Source organism: Camelina sativa, chromosome 1, assembly GCF_000633955.1.
Source record: "Camelina sativa cultivar DH55 chromosome 1, Cs, whole genome shotgun sequence".
NCBI lineage: Eukaryota > Viridiplantae > Streptophyta > Magnoliopsida > Brassicales > Brassicaceae > Camelina > Camelina sativa.
The window spans coordinates 4,780,819-4,799,115 of record NC_025685.1 but is presented as its reverse complement, the minus strand read 5'-3'; the positions used below and the strand labels follow the sequence as shown (position 1 = coordinate 4,799,115).

At 38.4% G+C, this 18,297-nt stretch overlaps 4 protein-coding genes across 5 annotated transcripts in view; 3 read left to right on the top strand and 1 right to left on the bottom strand.

Moving 5' to 3' along the window:
* The window catches only part of LOC104775818 (protein LURP-one-related 10), a 1,270-nt gene extending 962 nt beyond the window's left edge, over positions 1-308 (bottom strand). The window contains exon 1 of the mRNA XM_010499755.2: positions 35-308. Coding sequence (XP_010498057.1) covers positions 35-244 — 210 coding nt within the window. The 5' untranslated portion in view covers positions 245-308. The remainder of the gene's footprint in view (positions 1-34) is intronic.
* On the top strand, positions 1,154-3,264 carry LOC104775808 (ras-related protein RABD1; the record flags this gene model as incomplete). The annotated part of the gene is given in 8 exon segments (XM_010499746.2): positions 1,154-1,169; positions 1,260-1,332; positions 1,442-1,489; positions 1,584-1,631; positions 1,772-1,843; positions 2,028-2,183; positions 2,521-2,624; positions 2,990-3,264. Coding segments are annotated over 8 exon segments (621 nt in total). The 3' UTR covers positions 3,096-3,264.
* Positions 3,894-6,914, top strand: LOC104775794. 2 transcript variants are annotated; one of them, XM_010499734.2, is made up of 11 exons: positions 3,894-4,085; positions 4,223-4,364; positions 4,463-4,593; positions 4,675-4,783; positions 4,859-4,898; positions 4,980-5,069; positions 5,169-5,268; positions 5,367-5,473; positions 5,551-5,653; positions 5,753-6,399; positions 6,478-6,914. In XM_010499734.2, exons 2-11 carry the CDS (start codon positions 4,247-4,249, stop codon positions 6,722-6,724), a joined length of 1,692 nt encoding a protein of 563 aa, XP_010498036.1. In that variant the 5' UTR covers positions 3,894-4,085; positions 4,223-4,246; the 3' UTR covers positions 6,725-6,914. The 2 variants fall into 2 exon arrangements, with proteins under 2 accessions (XP_010498036.1, XP_010498028.1); XM_010499726.2 differs by having other exon boundaries at positions 4,220-4,364.
* LOC104775785 (lysine--tRNA ligase, cytoplasmic) lies at positions 13,667-17,300 on the top strand. Its single transcript, XM_010499713.2, has 15 exons — positions 13,667-13,942; positions 14,024-14,099; positions 14,232-14,297; positions 14,395-14,560; positions 14,654-14,747; positions 14,833-14,918; positions 15,020-15,123; positions 15,215-15,277; positions 15,435-15,560; positions 15,659-16,038; positions 16,143-16,299; positions 16,397-16,540; positions 16,646-16,858; positions 16,942-16,999; positions 17,089-17,300. Exons 1-15 carry the CDS (start codon positions 13,812-13,814, stop codon positions 17,112-17,114), a joined length of 1,890 nt encoding a protein of 629 aa, XP_010498015.1. The 5' UTR covers positions 13,667-13,811; the 3' UTR covers positions 17,115-17,300.

Here is an 18,297-nt window from a genome sequence, read left to right as displayed (position 1 = left end):
AAAAAAAAAAAAAAAAAAACTTTTGTAAACGTACATTTTCTCGGAGAGTCAAGATAGGGTTATCTGATGCGTCCAACAAAACCCGTTTGTCGCTGAGGCTAAGCAAAGGTTCTTTGACCTTGAAAAGGAGATTGCCGTTGGCGTCGGTGACGGTGAAGTTACCATCTGTTATAGTCATCACCTTGCGTACGATCCCCAACTCTATTGGGTAGGGTGCACAGAAATTGGGACTCACGATCGCCATTTTTGTTTTGTGTGTTCTCTAACCAAAATGGCGATCGTTTTGTTTCTTTGTGATTATTATTCTTGATTGTGTTTGTTTCTTTCATCATTCTAGCTTTATTTATAGTCAGGATAGGATATTTTAGCGTTAAACTAAAAAAAAAAGGGATAAACCGCGTAATGTGTGTAACAAATCTTTGTGAATTTTTTTTTACCCTCTATTTTGTTTTTGATTATTTTTAGTAATTTATCTTATTTTAAGTCTGATTTGCCAATTTTATTTTATTTTTGGTCAATCCTGAAAAGGAAAAAGAATACATTAAGGAATTCTATATTTTATTTTTCGTTATCTAGTATCAATTGAGGAAACAAATAAAAGTAAAATAAGAAGGTAGGATTGAAATTATTTAATTACAATGATAGAAAAATGGAGTATGGATGACAATATAATGATTTTGTTGAGAAAAACTACTTTGAATCATATAAATTAAAAATAAAATCTATGCGTATTCAATTTTTCCTTTGTTCATTTTAAAGATTATAATTGTGTGTTATTCATGATTAAATAATTAAATTAATCAAAATCCAATCTTTTTATATAATCCGAGGACGCGATATAGGCTATAGCCAAGATTTGAGTTCGGCCTAATATCTAAGAAAAGCCCAAATAAGAAGAGAGAGAGAGAGACACAACACAGCACGTAAAGAAGAGAAACAACAAGCAAAGGAATTAAACTAATATTTTAAAAAAAAAAAAAACAGTTTCAATAATAATAATAAAAAAAAAAAGAAGAAAAAGGGAAGTGGTGGGTTCCCTTCTTCAATGTTCATCTCAATTGATTGACACGCCTAACCGTAGAAAAGAGCTTCTTCTTTCTCGTCTTCTTGGAAATCAAATCGAAGAAACGCTTCTTACATCTTGAGAATCAAATCATGAGCAACGAGTAGTAAGTGTATCCTCTCTATCCTTTTGTTGTTAACGTTGTATCCTCCTTTTTCGTTTCTTCTACTCATAGCGAATTCGTTTTTGGTTGTAGCGATTACCTGTTCAAGCTTTTGTTGATCGGTGACTCTTCTGTTGGAAAATCTTGTCTTCTTCTTCGATTCGCTGTGAGTTTGACTTGTTCTTGAGAATTTAGCTTAGCTCTTGTTTGTTTAGGTTTCAACTGTTTCGTGATTTTGGGATTTTGATTTTGATTTTTTTTTTTTGGTTTTACAGGATGATGCTTACATTGACAGCTACATAAGTACCATTGGTGTTGACTTCGTGAGTTCCTCTTTATCACCTTGTTATAGTAAAGGATTCATGTGGATGTGATCATTGGGATTAAAGTTACTTATAATGTGGTTCGAATTGGCAGAAAATTAGGACGATTGAGCAAGATGGGAAGACCATTAAGCTGCAAATTGTGAGTTTTTTTTTNGTTTTTTTTTTTTTTTTTTTTTCTCTTTCTAAGTCTTGTAATGAGGACATTTATATGATATCGTTTCGGATGTGATTTGTGTTTTACTCATTTTTACTTTACTGTTTGTTGCTGCTCTCTTATAGTGGGATACTGCTGGACAAGAGCGTTTCAGGACCATCACTAGCTCCTACTACAGAGGAGCTCATGGCATCATTGTGAGCTTTCTTTATTATTTCCATTTATTACTTGCTTTCTTATTTTAAGTGGTTTAGTTTGAGGTCGATATTGCAATGCTCCTCTGAAACATGTTTGTTAGTGGATTGAAGATTCTGAAAAAAAACTAATTTTAATTTTTATGTTCAAAATCCCCCTTCCTTTAACTGATGATAATTGTGACAGATTGTGTATGACTGTACTGAGATGGAAAGCTTCAACAATGTGAAGCAGTGGTTGAGTGAGATCGATAGATATGCCAATGAGAGTGTATGCAAGCTTTTAATCGGTAACAAGAATGATATGGTTGAAAGCAAAGTTGTTTCCACCGAAACTGGAAAGGTAAGCTCACATCCCTAGTTAAGTTTCCAGCAAATTTTTCTGCACTCTATTTCCAGTTATGATTTTTGTTTCTTTCTTATGCAACATCTTTTGCCTGCAACTTTCCCCTTTCCTCATCTGATTTCACAAATTGAAAACCAACAATGAACAATCACTGCGTCTGAGATTATTATACCACAACTAAGGCTATGAATGTATATATGATCATTGACCAAACTCCAGAAGTTAGAAACTCTGATTCCAGCGATTACAAAAGTGCATATTTTTAGTAGCTTTTTCTCCTGACACAACTGTGATATGGTTTTCTTACGTTTCATTTACTCAAAAACCACTACAGGCGTTAGCAGATGAGCTCGGAATTCCCTTTCTTGAGACCAGTGCTAAGGAATCTAACAACGTCGAACAAGCATTCTTAACTATTGCTGGCGAGATCAAGAAGAAGTATGTTCACTATCTATAAATTTATTTTCATAAGTTCTGCAATAAGTTAGCCTATATTCTTTAGTGAAGCTGATCAAAACGGTTTTCGTTGATCATCATTATTCATCAAAGCATTTTCAGGGGAATTTGCAGTTTTATATGAACTATCAAAGTGTTATATACAACTGCAGTTTTCTAGACTTGATGACTAATTTAGAGGAAAACTACAAATATACCGTTGTGTCGTGCAGCCTCAAGCTTGTGTATCTGTTAATGGATTTTTCATATGATTGATATCTTTGTGTATAGACATTTACTGATTCACCTTTTGATTATGTAATATGGAGGATTGAGTCTGATCATATGGTTGCTCATTTGATTTGCAGAATGGGAAGCCAAACGAATGCGAACAAGACATCTGGTCCTGGAACAGTCCAAATGAAAGGTCAGCCAATCCAACAGAACAGTGGCGGCGGTTGCTGCAGTCAGTAGTTAATAAAAGAATGTTTTATCATAACTATCTAAAAGACTCTTTTTTCTTCCCCTTTTTACTACGTGTTGTGAAAACCAACGGCCGTCGAAAACATCTGAAAACTGTAATATGTCATGTCACTGTCCGAATAAGCTTTGGTGATAATTGCAAGATCCTTTGTCTTTAATATCCGGAGATCTGCACCACGTGATTTTGACTTCAGCTATATACAAAATCGGAGACCTGCAACACGTGATTTTGATTGTATATAGATTAGACTATACATATATTTGTATTTTTAATTGGCTGATGATGTTCATTACACAATAGGATATGATTGTGAAAACTTGCAGCTTAAGTCCATAGAATGAGAAAAAAGAGTCATAAACGTGAATGAAGCAAGTCAACTTCTTCCATTTTTAACATTAGCATGTGGATCATATTCGAATCTTAGTTAGTTTCTTTTTCACTTTTTCTAAAAATAATAACCAAAATTTCCTGATTTTGATGAAATCGTTTCAAAACTTGGGTTCATTCATCTACCCCCACAGTTTCAAAAGAAACTTTCATTCATGCGCATTCTTATTTTTCTTTTAAAACTCAAAAGTGATCTTCTAAATGATTATACTACCACCGTGCACATTAATTGGAGATCAGTTTTTGTTTACTAATCAATTTTTTTGTTTGTTAAAAGTAAGATTAAAAAAAGACACAGAAGATCTCATGACAGCAACACTTAACCGACCTGGTCCCTCTAAAGTAAAGTCTGACATAAGCTCCAAAAACTTTGTCAAATGCAAATTCGTATTATTGGGAGAATGAGAGACTTTTCTTTCCAGAGATGTATATTCCCAAGAAACGGAGAGAACGTATCTAATCGGGAAGAACACAACTCTCCACGTTCTTTGCCCGTCTCGTAGGTTACGCAACGCATCAGCAGCTGGGTTTTGTCTGTCTAACTTATAACTTAAAGAAAGCTTCCTCTCTTATAGTTTGCCGTACGTTTAAAGGTGTTCTCTTCTCACTTCTTCAACACGATTCTTCTTGATGCCACAAACTCCAGATTCTTAAATCAAACAAATCTCCTGTGTTCTGTTTTAATCCTCTTTGGTCTTTGATTTGAGTGTTCTTTTGTTCTCTAAAGGAGGTGTCTCTACGGATTCAATTGAATATGCAGAAGAAACAAGAAGTTTCTGAGTACAGAGAGAGACTTAACGAGACCTTGTCCTCTCCTGAGCTCTCTAATGACCAAACTCTTAAAACCCTTATCAGAAAACAGCTCAATGAAGGTTTTGTTTGTTGTTGATGCGTTGTTGCTATATATTACTCATTGATTTTAGTATTTTACCTATGCTGTTAATGTTTTTATTTTCATGTTTCTTCACAGAGCGTAATGTGGATATATTGGATCGGAGAGTAGCTGCTTTATCCAGTACGATTGAGAAGCTTAGGAGTGTATCAAAAAAGGATCAAGAATTGGCTAAATCAAGCAATGATGCATCTTATGGTGATTGGAAAGTATGTTTTTGTATAGCTTTTGTGATCATTTTCTTAAACTACTTGAAACAGAATTGTCACAAAGTGTTTTCTTGGTTACAGTTGAAACATGATGATGAAGATTGTCGTGTTATGTACCGTGAAGGACTTAAAGGAAGTCCATTTCATACACTGCTCGTTGAAGGTTGCATTGATGGGACTATCGAAGACTGTAAGTTTTCTTCATTAAGAGTTTGCACCGCAAGAAAAAAAGGTTTTGGATTTGATTCTAACTTCGTTTATGCAGGTTTATGTGTATGCTTGGAATCATCATTCTATGAGAAATGGTGAGAGTTTTATTTTTCTTTTTATCAGAATGTCTCTTGTTTGCGAAGTTTAATCGCTTATTGTTTTCTATGTTGTTTCAGGTGGCCAAAATTGGCATTTCCGTCATTCAGGGTCTTAGAATCTAAATGCTTGCAAAAGTGTAGGATTGATGAACAGATATGTTTAGTGAGGTCTGTTTCACAAATTTCTATGTTTGTTCATATAGTTATCTATTCGTGAAGCTAATCTAAAACCTGAGTACTCTAATGATGTTTTTTTTGGGAAGAAAGGGTGAAAGCACCGTGGCCACTGACAGACAGAGAAGCTATTTTGCAGTTTTACGTATTCGAATACTTTAAAGACGGTTTAGTCATCATCCTATTAAACTCGGTAACCAAGATTAGAATTGCATATTTTTGTTGCATCCTAATCCAGTTCTTAATGATATGACAGCATCCTAAACTGTTATCTGTTACTATCATCTTTAGATCGAAGTAGAGAGCAACGGTATAGCTGAAGTAGTGAATGCTGTGAGGATTGATTTCGTAGGCGGAGTTGCGATACAAAAGGTGACTCAAGAGAGGAGTTACATGAGGTGAGTGTGATCTGATATCATTTTGGATAACCTCATGTCTTTGGTTTTTTTTTTCTGAATTGCTAAACTTTTTGTAGATTCATAGCAGAAGTGGATATAAAGCTGGACTTGGTCCCTCCATCTCTTATTAATTTTATGTCTAGGCAGCTCCTCGGCAACGGTTTCAAACTTTTCAAGAAGGTAAATTATCAGTTTGTTTTTAGCTCATAAAAACTTGATTTGTCAGTTGCTGCTAGCTTATGTGACAGATGTTGTGGTGTGCACTTGAATGTTTTACAGACTATAGGTTCGGTGGCTGAATCCGATGATTACAAGAGAGTTTTAGCTGATCCATTGTATACTCAGATACATGAAGCTCTGTATTCTACTGCTATAACTAATGAAATCTGCCATGTAAATGAGCTTCATAGCCAACAAGGAATAGATTGTGAAGAGAATGAACCCAAGTTGGAAGCTGATGATCTATATATAGCAAAAGAAAATGAGACTCAACTTGGCGAGAATGGATCTGTTGTACCTAGCAAAAGAGATGTTCCTGAGATTCAGGAAGAAGATTGTATAGATGAAAGAGAAGAAGACAAAAGTGTTGCTTCTTCTTCTTCTTCTTCTTCGGTAGAGGATGAAAATTTCACCGGGAAGACTCAAAACAAGGTTGGCAAAACACGTTTCTGCATAAGTCCAGAGGTGAAGCAAGCTTTAGGGACACTAGAGAGAGTGATATCAATGGTTAGAAAATCCAAAACAGATAATAGTAAGACATCAACCTCTTCGGGGGAAGAAGAAGAAGAAACATCACCGATGCAGCATTCAGGGAGCACTCATATTGTTTCTAGTAGCAAAGTTTGTATTCAAGATATTAAAACTGAAATTCTTGAGGAAGCATCCTTTGCACATTATCACAACAACAATAACAACAACAGCAACAGGTAAAAAAAACTATAAAATCTAAAAAAATGTTTGCTTATACGAGTAAAATTTTTTAACCTTAAAGAGTTGTATTATAGGCGAAGTGGATCGAGTTCTTTTGCAAGAGAAGGAAACAAAATAGCCCCTGCATCACCCGAGATCGATCTTACAACAAACTCTGAGGTCCCAAGGATAACAGTCTCACAAGCCACAACTCTATTTAGCCAAACAATAGAGAATTGTGAAGACAAACCGAGTGGTTTAAATGGAGGTAAGAGCTCAAGTCTGCAGAGGAAACGTAACAACACGGGCTGCTTTGGTTTCAGGTTTTGCGTAAGGACTTGAAAACTGGCATTGGTAAAAAAAAGCCAAAGATTTTGTTTCTTTGAAGTTGCATATACAAAGGAAACATCATTTGTTTTCACTTCACTGTGGTTAGTGCTAATATTTTACAACGGTCTAGACCTTATGAATAAAATGAGAAATTCGGTTGTAAATGTTCTATTAATAATAATTCCAAATAATTATAATAAGATGAAGAGTTTTTTTATTATAGTTCACTCAATTTTAATAGACTTTTATTTTATTTTAAATATTTGATTTTATATAAGCCATGAACTTTGATAGAATTTACAAATAATTTAAAATTTCACAAGGTCTTTGTAAAAATATCAAATTAGCAGTGTAAAGTTTTGAGATCATGGTCCCTATTATATTTTGTCACTTTCTTTATAATGTGGAACATTTAATTGCTTTTTTCTTAACTTATAGAGAATTAAATTAACCTAATAATAGGCTATAACCAAATCAAAAAAAAAAAAAAATCAAAATCAAAAATCCCCAAATCGAGTGAGCGCCCACCAATTGCATCCTAGAACCGCCGTTCTAGGTTTCTGAATGGGCTGTAGGGGAATCACTTCGGATTTTTCTTGGGTTTTTGTGGTTTTTTAGTTCTATGGTTTATCTCTATTCTATTGTTTCACTAGGAAGAGAAGAGATGGGATTAACCGGACTGGTCTGTGCTTAACAATCTTAATATTCATTCGGAGATATGGCCTGATTGTTGTATATCGGGATCTTTGTGATAAGAGTATTCTGACATATGGGATACGATCGGTTTCAATGGGTTCTGGAATTGTGATCTCCCGGATCGGAATTACCGATGACTACGGAGGTGATTTCTGGATTACAGGTGTGGTATTATTACGAATCAATTGGAATCCGATTTATTCGAAATGGGGTTTGGCAATGATTCGATTCCCCTATTCAAGTAATTTATTGGGATATTCAGATAGCCTTATGTTCTCTGAGGATCAAAGGGTAATCTTCTGCCATTTAATCATTGGATCTTGGCCACAGGTGAAAGATTGTGGATCACATTTGGATTTAGTGGGGTTTGAGTGTGTGTTATCCCGGATTCCTTTCTTGCGATCATAGAGGTTGGCACAATCTCTTATTACCAGAGTTAATGGAAATATAATTTGGGTCAGAGATGTAGTTATTCTCCACATCAGATCATGTCTGATTGATTCACAATGGAGGTTGGCTTTGATTTGGTTCCCATATTTGGTTTCTTTAATGGTAATCTTGGTTACTCTCATGGCTTCTCCAGATCAAGAGGAGATATTTTGTCATTTATACACTGAATCTGTGGGATTTTTAGCTCAGTGGTATTGGAAAGTTTGGATGTATATAAAGGATCATCTACCAGTTCTCAGTTCTCATCACAACATTTTCTATTCTATTTTTTCACTACCAGTTCTCAGCTCTCTGTTACTGTTTTGGTGGCATATTTGGGTTCGGGTACAGTTTTTGATCATGTCTCAGAGTTCTTTGTTGGGTAAAAGTGGTGTGAGTAAGAGTGATGAGGGTATGGTTCCTAAGCGCAAAATCAAAATCCCGTTTTTGATAACTCAGATTTGATAGCAGGGTACTCAAAGACGGTTGTGGGTCGCTGTATGAACCCAAGAATGAAGGACATGAAGTCCCTTTTGATCATGCTTCCCAAGATTTGGCATTTGGAAGGACGTGTTGTGGGAGCTGACTTAGGGATGGGGAAGTTCCAGTTTGATTTTTACAATGAGGAGGACATTACGGAGGTGCTCCAGATGGCTCCATTTCATTTTGACCGCTGGATGGTGGCAATGGTGCGATGGAGTCCAACGGTGGATCCGGCTTATCCTTCGGAGTTAACTTTTTGGGTTAGAGTACTCGATGTCTCTTTTTAGTTCTCGGCTGAACCAACCTTTCGGAGCATTGGTGCAGAGATTGGTCGGGTGGAGATGGTCGATATTGATGGTGGAAGAATGAAAGTTACAGTCAACGGGTTCAAGCTTTTATGCTTTTCTACAATCATCGAGTTCTATAATGGGGAGGAAACAATTGTTACTCTCCGTTATGAGAGACTTCATGGATTCTGCAAAAACTGTTTCAGCTTATGTCATGATGAGGATCACTGTCTGTTGTGGAAGACTGATCGGATTACTCCAGCTCTGCACTTTCCGAGGGAAGATGATGTGGTTCGCCCTTTGCAGAGTTACAAAGGGGCTGTCACAAGTGACAGGAATAAGGGGAAGGGCAAAGAAGGGGAGAGTCGGGAACCAGCTTCTAACAAGGCCGTACAGCGACATCCTAAAGGGAAGCAGGATACATGGGTTACAAGTCGGTCTTCACGGGAAAGTGGTGAACCGTCATCTAAACCTCGTTGGTTCACTAACTACGTGCAATTCAATGACCATCGTCATATGGCTAAAGTTGTTGCGGCTGCTGCATCTGCTTCTGCTCCTGTTCTGGTTGAGGAGTTGGAACAAGGACAGATCTCAGTTCCTGTTGAACAAGTAGCGATGCAATCCTCATCCTCAATCAATGGTGTCCCACCACTGAAGAAGGTTCGGAGACCTCTATTTCAGGATGTGGGGGTGGTTCCAAATCCTGATATGAACAAGGTGAATGGTTCAGATGCGGTGGGGACTGCAGAGTCAATGGTTCCAAATGCAGATGCAAATGGTCTGAAGTTTCTTGTTTCGGTTGATCTGCAGACTGCTTCCGTAGAAGCAAGGATCGCTGAGACTCCGGTTTCCTTAATCACAACGAGTTCGATTATAAGCCAGCACGCTCCGATGGTGGTAAGGAAAGTTTCTGAGGAACCTATTGATCAGCTAATGGAAGAGGTAGAGGACAAGGTTGTAGAAACTAAGATTCTTGATCCAAATCAGCAGAATGATGGGGATGTGGCTAACTTGCTGGTGGATCCTTCTCTGGACCCCGTTTCGGACACTGCAACTCTAACGGGTGTGATAGCAGATTCAGAGGACGACTCCATGGATATTGGTGCTGATACGGGTGCAACAACTGTCGGGGTTCCACCAGTGGATAAGGTTCGCAAGACAAAACCTCCTTTGGCACTCAAAGGAGCAGCTTCTAAAAAGTTAAATATGTACCTGCGTACAACACAGGGAAACGCCCTGCCCCCAAGGATTCAACAGGGGATGGACCAAACCCGAGGAACCAGGAACAAGAGAAGGGTCCAACTGGTGGGTCAATGCCACCTAAACCAACTCTGGATAAATGAAGATTTTGAGCTGGAATTGTCAAGGGCTTGGGAACAAAGCAACTATTGGGTATCTTAGGGACTTGTGGGGAAAGCATAGGCCTGATTTTTTTATTTTTATCTGAAACTAGACAGCCTTTAGCTTTTATGGAACTTTTTGTTGGTCATTTTGGTTATTCATATTTGAAAACGGTTGATCCTATCGGTTGTAGTGGTGGTTTGGCTTTATTCTATAATAATACTTATGATGTTTCTATTTTATTCGAATCTAATCGTTTGATCGACGTGGAACTTACTTACAAAGGCCAAATTATTTATTTTACTTTTGTTTATGGTGACCTGGTCCCATCGAACCGAGACCTAGTATGGGAACGTTTAACGCAGATTGGGTTATCAAGGGATTCCCCTTGGTTTCTTGTTGTAGACTTTAATGAATTAAAAGGTAATCATGAAAAACGAGGAGGGAAGCTCCGCCATGCGTCTTCTTTTGTTTGTTTTAATACTATGATTCGACATTGTGGCTTACTAGAGATTCATGCGGTCGGGGATAGCCTGTCTTGGTGGGGTTAGCGGGATAAGAAGCCCATTCGGTGTCGTCTTGATCGAGCGTTAGCCAATGAGAAGCTTCATGACTTGTTCAGTGATTCCTTCACGGAATATTTACCAATGGTCGCCTCGGATCATAAACCGGTTTTAGCTTCCCTTGAGGAGTTGTTTTCGCTTTGACCGGCGGTGGCTTGATAAAGAGGGTTTCTTTGGCATTATTTCAGAAGGATGGGGTTCTGGGGTGATGGGGACAAATGGAAACTTAATGGATAAGATAGTTCAGTGTCGACAGGCAATATCTAAGTGGCAGAAAGCACAGGTCCCATACGGTCGGGAGACGATCGAGGAAATAAAGAGTAGGTTAGCGATCGCCCAAGAGGATGATAGTGTTTCTGTTGAGGTTATTTCGGAGCTGACTTGGAAGCTACGTGAGGCTTATCGGGATGAAGAGATTTACTGGTACCAAAAAAGTCGGAGTCGATGGATGCGTCTTGGGGATCAAAACACTAGTTACTTTCATGCCCAGACTAAACAACGCATAGCTAAAAAACTTATTGTAGGGCTTCATGATGAAGCTGGACAGTGGGTTACGGAGGACTCTCAAGTAAAGGGTATAGCTGTATCTTACTTTCAAGAGTATTCACATCCATGAATCCTACAGATTTTGAGGAAACACTGGCTGAGGTGGACACGTCCATCATGGGTGAGGATAATGAGACATTGATGCGACCAGTCTCAGAAAGAGAAATCAAAGAGGCCTTATTTATGATGCACCCTGATAAAGCCCCTGCACCGGATGGTATGACGGCGCTCTTTTACCAACGGGCATGGGACACAGTCAAGGTTGACTTAAAACTTTTGGTAGACACTTTTTTCCAGGAGGGTGGTTTCGATAAACGATTAAATATGACAAATATTTGCCTAATTCTAAAGGTTGATAAACCGACCTGGATGTCTTAGTGGAGACCTATTAGTCTATGCAATGTTGGTTACAAGATTATTTCGAAGATTTTGTGTCAACGTTTGCGAACGTTTTTGCCAACACTGATCTCAGAGACTCAATCGGCGTTTCAATTTGGCCACATAGTGGATGTGGTTTTGCGTGAGACACTGAAAGGTGTATTGGGAATCCCCACTTTGGGTGGCATGAGTTCCTACTTTGGTGTCCCTGAAAGCCTTGGTGGGTCAAAAACTAATATCTTCTCCTTTGTTCAGGATAGACTGCAAAAGCGGACTGGTGGATGGCCTGCTCGACTGCTGTCTAGAGGGGGGGAAGAAGGTAATGATTAAATCAGTGGCTACCGCGGTTCTGACCTTTGTAATGTCTTGTTTTCGACTCCCAAAAAAAATTACACGGAAGCTTACGAGTGCGATCTCTAACTTTTGGTGGAGTGCTTCTGGAGAAACATGAGGTTTACACTGGATTGCTTGGGACAGGTTATGTATTGATAAGATGGAGGGAGGTTTGGGTTTTCGGTGTCTGGATGATTTTAACACTGCACTGTTGGCTAAACAACTCTGGCGGTTGATTTTGGTTCCAGACTCCTTATTTGCGCGGGTGTTTAAAGGAAGATATTATAGGCACTCCGATCCTTTAGATCCAATTAAATCTTACTCCCCTTCTTATGAATGGCGGAGTATTGTATCTGCTCGGTCTCTGGTAAACAAAGGACTCATTAAACGGGTAGGATCCGGTGATTCCATTTTAGTATGGTCTGACCCCTGGATTCCTCCTAAATCCCCGAGACCAGCATTGCGTTCGGGATCGCCAGCTGATCCTACGCTCAGAGTTGAAACCTTCATTGACAGGAGCTCACACTCCTGGGATTTGGCCTTGCTTTTGATCTCTTTTGAGCCGGAGGATGTTACCCTTATTTCAGCTTTACCTCTTGGTAATTCCCCCACACCGGATAGATTGGGTTGGCATTTTACAAAATATGGTATGTACAACGTTAAATCTGGGTATCAAGCTTTGCGTCAGAAACTGGGGACTGCCTATCCTGTTATCGGTCAGGATATTGTTCCTCTTCAGGCATTTGTCTGGCAACTTCGGTGTCCACCAAAAATCAAACATTTTTTGTGGCAAGCAATTACGGGTTGTGTTGCGACAACAACTAATTTGTGGCGCCTTGGTTTGGGTTGTGATCCGGAATGCGCACTTTGTGGGGGGATGGAGGAGACAATCAATCATGCGCTCTTCTTATGTCCTCTGGCTAAGCAGGTTTGGGGTTTGTCCTCCTTCCCGACATCCCCGGACTTGTTTCCTTCAGGCTCGATCTATGCAAACATGGATTATCTATTTTGGAGAATTCAGCAGGGTTTTTCGATGGATGTGTTCCCATGGATTCTGTGGTATATCTGGAAGGCCAGAAATGATAAAGTCTTTAGTAATTTGGACTCCAACCCACTAGCTGTCTTGCAGATAGCGGAGGAGGAAGCAAAACTTTGGTTTTCGGCGCAGGAGGAGGGATCGGGACCGCCGTCTCAGGATGTTTTTCGCCAGATTCCTGGTTCCATAGTCAATACAATGACTGTGATTGATAGATATGGAACAAATCACCGCTGTTTTGTGGATGGATCTTGGAAGACGTCTGACCAGTTTATCGGTAGAGGATGGCATTGCATTCCCCCTGAGGGGGAGTCTCCCATTATGGGTGCATCTAATTCTCGTCGAAGCTTGTCACCCATCCATGCAGAAGTGGAAGCACTCATCTGGGCAATGCGGTGCATGATTAGTGCGGATAAAGAGAGAGTAGTTTTTCTCACTGATTGTTCTGATTTGGTGAAGATGGTGTCTTCGCTTTCCGAGTGGCCTGCTTTCCAAACATATTTGGACTTGATTGAAGATGATAAGAAAGAATTCATATCTTTCGCTGTTGATTTAATCCCCGTTCACAGAATGGTGTCGCGGATAAGATGGCACGTCGAGCTAGAGTGTAGTCGCATCAAGTTATCTTTGTCAATATTTTTCCTTGTAATTGGTTCGTTTGAGCTATTACGGTACTTTGTTGTCAAAAAAATAAAAAATAAATAAATAAATAGGCTATAACCGAATATTTAGATCTTAAATACTGGTATTAAAATCGTTACGTTAAGAAGAACCGGTTCGGTTAGAGAATAAACTGAAGAAGCCCTACTTGGCTAAAATGGGCTGGATCTGCGTAAAGGAAAAATAAACCCTAAACCAAGTCTCTTGTTTCTTCTCTTTTTCTTCGCCGTCTTACCTCATTAAACTGAAAAAAAAAAATTCACAAACCCTTGAGAACAATCTCTATCTTGTTACTTCACTGAGGAGAGAGATCATTTTATCATCTGGATTTTGGAATCTCCGTTGCGATGGAAGGTTCCGCTGATCAAACCACGAAAGCGTTATCTGAGTTAGCCATGGATTCTTCTTCTTCTACCACCTCGAACGCTGCTGCTGCTGAGCCTGCCGTTGCTGATGCTTCTGAACCTCGGAGTAAAAAGTACGTTTTCTTCTGATTGTTATTCTTTTACAATTTTGTGAATCTTCGTACGGAATTTGATTGTATCGGATTTGATTGTAGTGCTCTGAAGAAGGAACTGAAATTGAAGCAGAAAGAGGAAGAGAGGAGACGCAAGGAGGAAGAAAAGGCAAAACAAGTAAGCACTCTTCTGATTCGTAACATTCTTGGGGGGAATTATCATAGATTATTGAATTATCTTCTTTGGTAGCATCTCTATCGAGAAATTTCAAGTTTGCTAGTTAATGAGATTTGATTTTGATTGATGCAGCCTCCAAAGGCAAGCTCCCAGAGCCAGAAGCAAGTGGCTGCAGATGATGATGAGATGGATCCAACGGTATGAATCCGTTTGATTAATTTTTATCTTATGCGATGCAGCTTTTACATGTACTGTAGGTATGAATCAAGAGTTCTTTTTCTTTTTGTTGTTGCAGCAATACCATGAGAACAGATTGAAATATCTTGCGGCTGAGAAGGCTAAAGGGGAGAATCCATACCCTCATAAGTTTTCTGTGTCAATGTCAATTCCTGAATACATTGTGAAGTATGGTAGTTTGAACAATGGGGATCATGTTGAAGATGCTGAAGTTTCTCTTGCTGGTATGTCTTTTAGCTGCTATATGCGTTAGTTTCTGAAACGCCGCTTGCCCTTCTTATTGAAAAGGAGATTCTTTGGTTGTTGAACTTTGATAGGGCGGATTATGAGCAAGCGATCTTCCTCTACCAAGCTCTTCTTCTACGATCTGCATGGTGAAGATTTCAAGGTTCAAGTTATGGCTGATGCAAGGTGAATCCTTTGTTTACCAGATTTTTGAGAAAGAAAAAAAACTTAATGCTGAATTACTTAGATTTATTGCCTTTTATCCTTTCAGTAAGTCAGGATTGGATGAAGCCGAATTTTGTAAGCTCCATTCGAATTCTAAGAGAGGTGATATCGTTGGAGTCACTGGATATCCAGGTTTGTGCAGTCTCTGTCTCTGTCTCTCTCTCTATATATATATATTGAAGTTTGATATTTTCCCAACTTCCTATTCACTGTTCGCTATACTCTAATTTCAGGAAAAAGTAAGAGAGGAGAATTGAGTATCTTCCCCCGATCATTTATTCTTCTTTCTCATTGCCTCCACATGATGCCGAGAAAGGCCGATAATGTGAATGTGCAGGTAGAGTTAATCCTCTGGGGCTGTTATAACACCTTACGATTCACCTTACTTGTTTTAAACTAACCTCTTTCACTTTTATGCTCAAATGTAGAAACCTGAAACCTGGGTTCCAGGTGATACGAGAAATCCTGAAGCATATGTTCTGAAAGATCAGGTATTATCAATTTTACAAAGGCCTATAAAGATTGTTATAGCCTCTTACACTGTTGAATGTTATTATTTTTGTGGTGGACTTGTCGGTCTTCGATTCTAGTGACTCTATTATTCTGTTTCTATCCAAGCAAGCGTTTGATGTCTTTGTTTATTGTCAGGAATTGAGATATCGCCAGCGTTATCTTGATCTCATGTTGAACGTGGAGGTTCGTCAGATATTCAAGACCAGAGCTAGTATCATCTCCTACATCCGCAGATTCCTCGATAGTAGAAAGTTCTTGGAGGTTCTCAATTTCTCGCAAGAAAAATCTTTAGCTTCTTTTGATTTTGTCGCTGGTTCGAGTGTTCTTTCCTGCATTTGATATTCTGAAGTTTTATGTAGGTCGAGACACCTATGATGAACAGAATTGCTGGTGGAGCAGCTGCTCGTCCCTTTGTGACACATCACAATGATCTAGATATGAGGCTGTTCATGCGTATCGCACCTGAACTCTTTCTTAAGCAACTTATTGTCGGTGGCTTGGATCGTGTTTACGAAATAGGAAAGCAATTCAGGAACGAGGGAATTGACCTGACCCACAATCCAGAGTTCACCACTTGCGAATTCTATATGGCTTTCGCAGACTACAATGACCTGATGACAATGACTGAGGATATGGTGAGTGGCATGGTCAAGGAATTAACAGGTGGTTATAAAATCAAGTATCATGCTAATGGATATGACAAGGATCCAATCGAGATAGACTTCACACCTCCATTCAGGTTTGAGACAACATCTTCATTGATTAAACTAACCTTTAGAATAAAGCTTTTTGTAGGAGCTTTCATTTGGTCATAATCTATCTACCCAATTTTTGTTTTTGTAGGAGGATTGAGATGATAGGAGAGTTAGAGAAGGTGGCTAACCTTAATATACCAAAAGACTTGACTAGCGACGAAGCTAACAAGTATCTGATTGATGCATGTGCGAGGTTTGATGTCAAATGCCCTCCTCCTCAGACAACAGCTCGTCTGTTAGATAAAGTAAAATCTTCTGTCTCACTCGTTCCTTTCTAGCATATTTAGTAGGATAAAAAAATTAAATCTGAAATATTGCCGGTTTTTTAATTTTATTTTGCAGCTTGTTGGTGAATTTCTGGAAGTGACATGTGTGAACCCAACTTTCATCATCAACCATCCCGAGATCATGAGTCCATTGGCAAAATGGCACAGATCGAATGATGTTTTGACAGAGAGATTCGAGCTGTTCATCAACCAACATGAAGTAAGCAAACAAAAAAAATGCAAAAAACTGATGAAACGTTTGATTCATTGCTTCCTGTCTTTTAAGAGTGTTTTTTGACTAACATGTTATGACTTGACCACACAGCTCTGCAACGCCTACACGGAGCTGAACGATCCTGTGGTACAGCGCCAGCGTTTTGCTGATCAGCTCAAGGACCGACAATCTGGAGACGATGAAGCGATGGCATTAGATGAGACATTTTGCAATGCTTTAGAATACGGATTGGCTCCTACAGGTGGTTGGGGATTGGGAATCGACAGACTTACTATGCTCTTTACTGATTCACAGAACATCAAGGCACACTCTTACCTCCAAATGTATCTCTGTGAATGATCTAAATTCTTTTTTTACCAAACTCATGATTGGGAATATTGTTACAGGAGGTTATTCTCTTCCCTGCGATGAGGCCACCACAGGACGAGACAGCAGCCGCTAAAGGTATGAATTAACTTGTAATTTAGTAATAATCGACTAGTAATCTTTCCCTCAGGATTGCTATATAAACCTGGTCTTTTAATATGTTACAGCTCCTTCGCAAACAGAGAAGAATTGAGGAGAGATTCTGCACAAGTTTTCACACTAAGCTTTTAAAGTTTGGTAGTCCATTTGCTCTCAAATTACTTGTAATTGCAGACCCTATTTTTCAAAAAAGGAAAGTTACCAATTAGTTATTATCAGAAACTTTCGCAAGACGTTTTGCAATCGTTGATTGGTTTTTTAGCCGTGATTTGACTTCATATTGCAGAGCGTTATTTTGTTTTAATATCATAGTATCATGTATTTTGTATAACCAGAGCTTACCTACCGATCGCTACTCTACATTTAGTAAACTATGGTGGGTATACGAGTGGAGACAACTCAGACTAGTAACACAGTTCTAGCGAAATTATTGTGTGTGTGTGTGGGCCATTTTTCTTTGCCACCGTTCAACATTATTATCAAGTGCGGTGCGTTTTTAGTTAAAAAGGAAGAGAGAATATAGCCAAAATTAAAATGTGGCCGCTCCATTGTAATATGATATCATATCTACTATCTAGACCGAAGACTCTGAATTAATAAACAGGTTATTATTGTTTAAGTGGTTGAAATGGTCTAGTGTTGTTGATAAACTTGTTTAGACTAAAAGGATTGAAGGGGGGGGAACAAACCAAAAAAAGTCATCGATTGAATATGATAGGTCATACAGCTTTAAGCTTTGTGTTGTAATTGGGTCTCAATTCATGATAATACTATCTCACAAGACAGCCATAAGCCAATTCATCTCCTCTCTCCAACACATGTTTCATCATCGCTCCTACCAAATACTTCCTCTCTATCACATAATTAGATGTTTAGCATTTTACACACATATTAAAACAAAAGGAATATATGATTAATTTTGTTTTCTGATGATTTTTTTATTTTATTTATGACCTTTCATGATTTATTTTTCTGATATTTTTTTACTTTCACACTTTCCCACTCCATACATTCTACAACATCAGTAATTATTAAAACAAAAATTTATCAAAAATATTCAGAACATCAATCTTTGAGAAACATAGATTATTCTCTAAAATATCAAACTATGTGAAACAGAGGGAGTACCTTCTATTTTTTATTTTATTTTGTATTAGCTATAAATTAAAAAAAAAAAGAGAAAAAAAAAAGTCATACCTTTCAATAATATTATAATGATATTACTTGCCAGTTGACAAACCGAGTATTAAGAAATTACTCAGAATTAAAAAAAATGG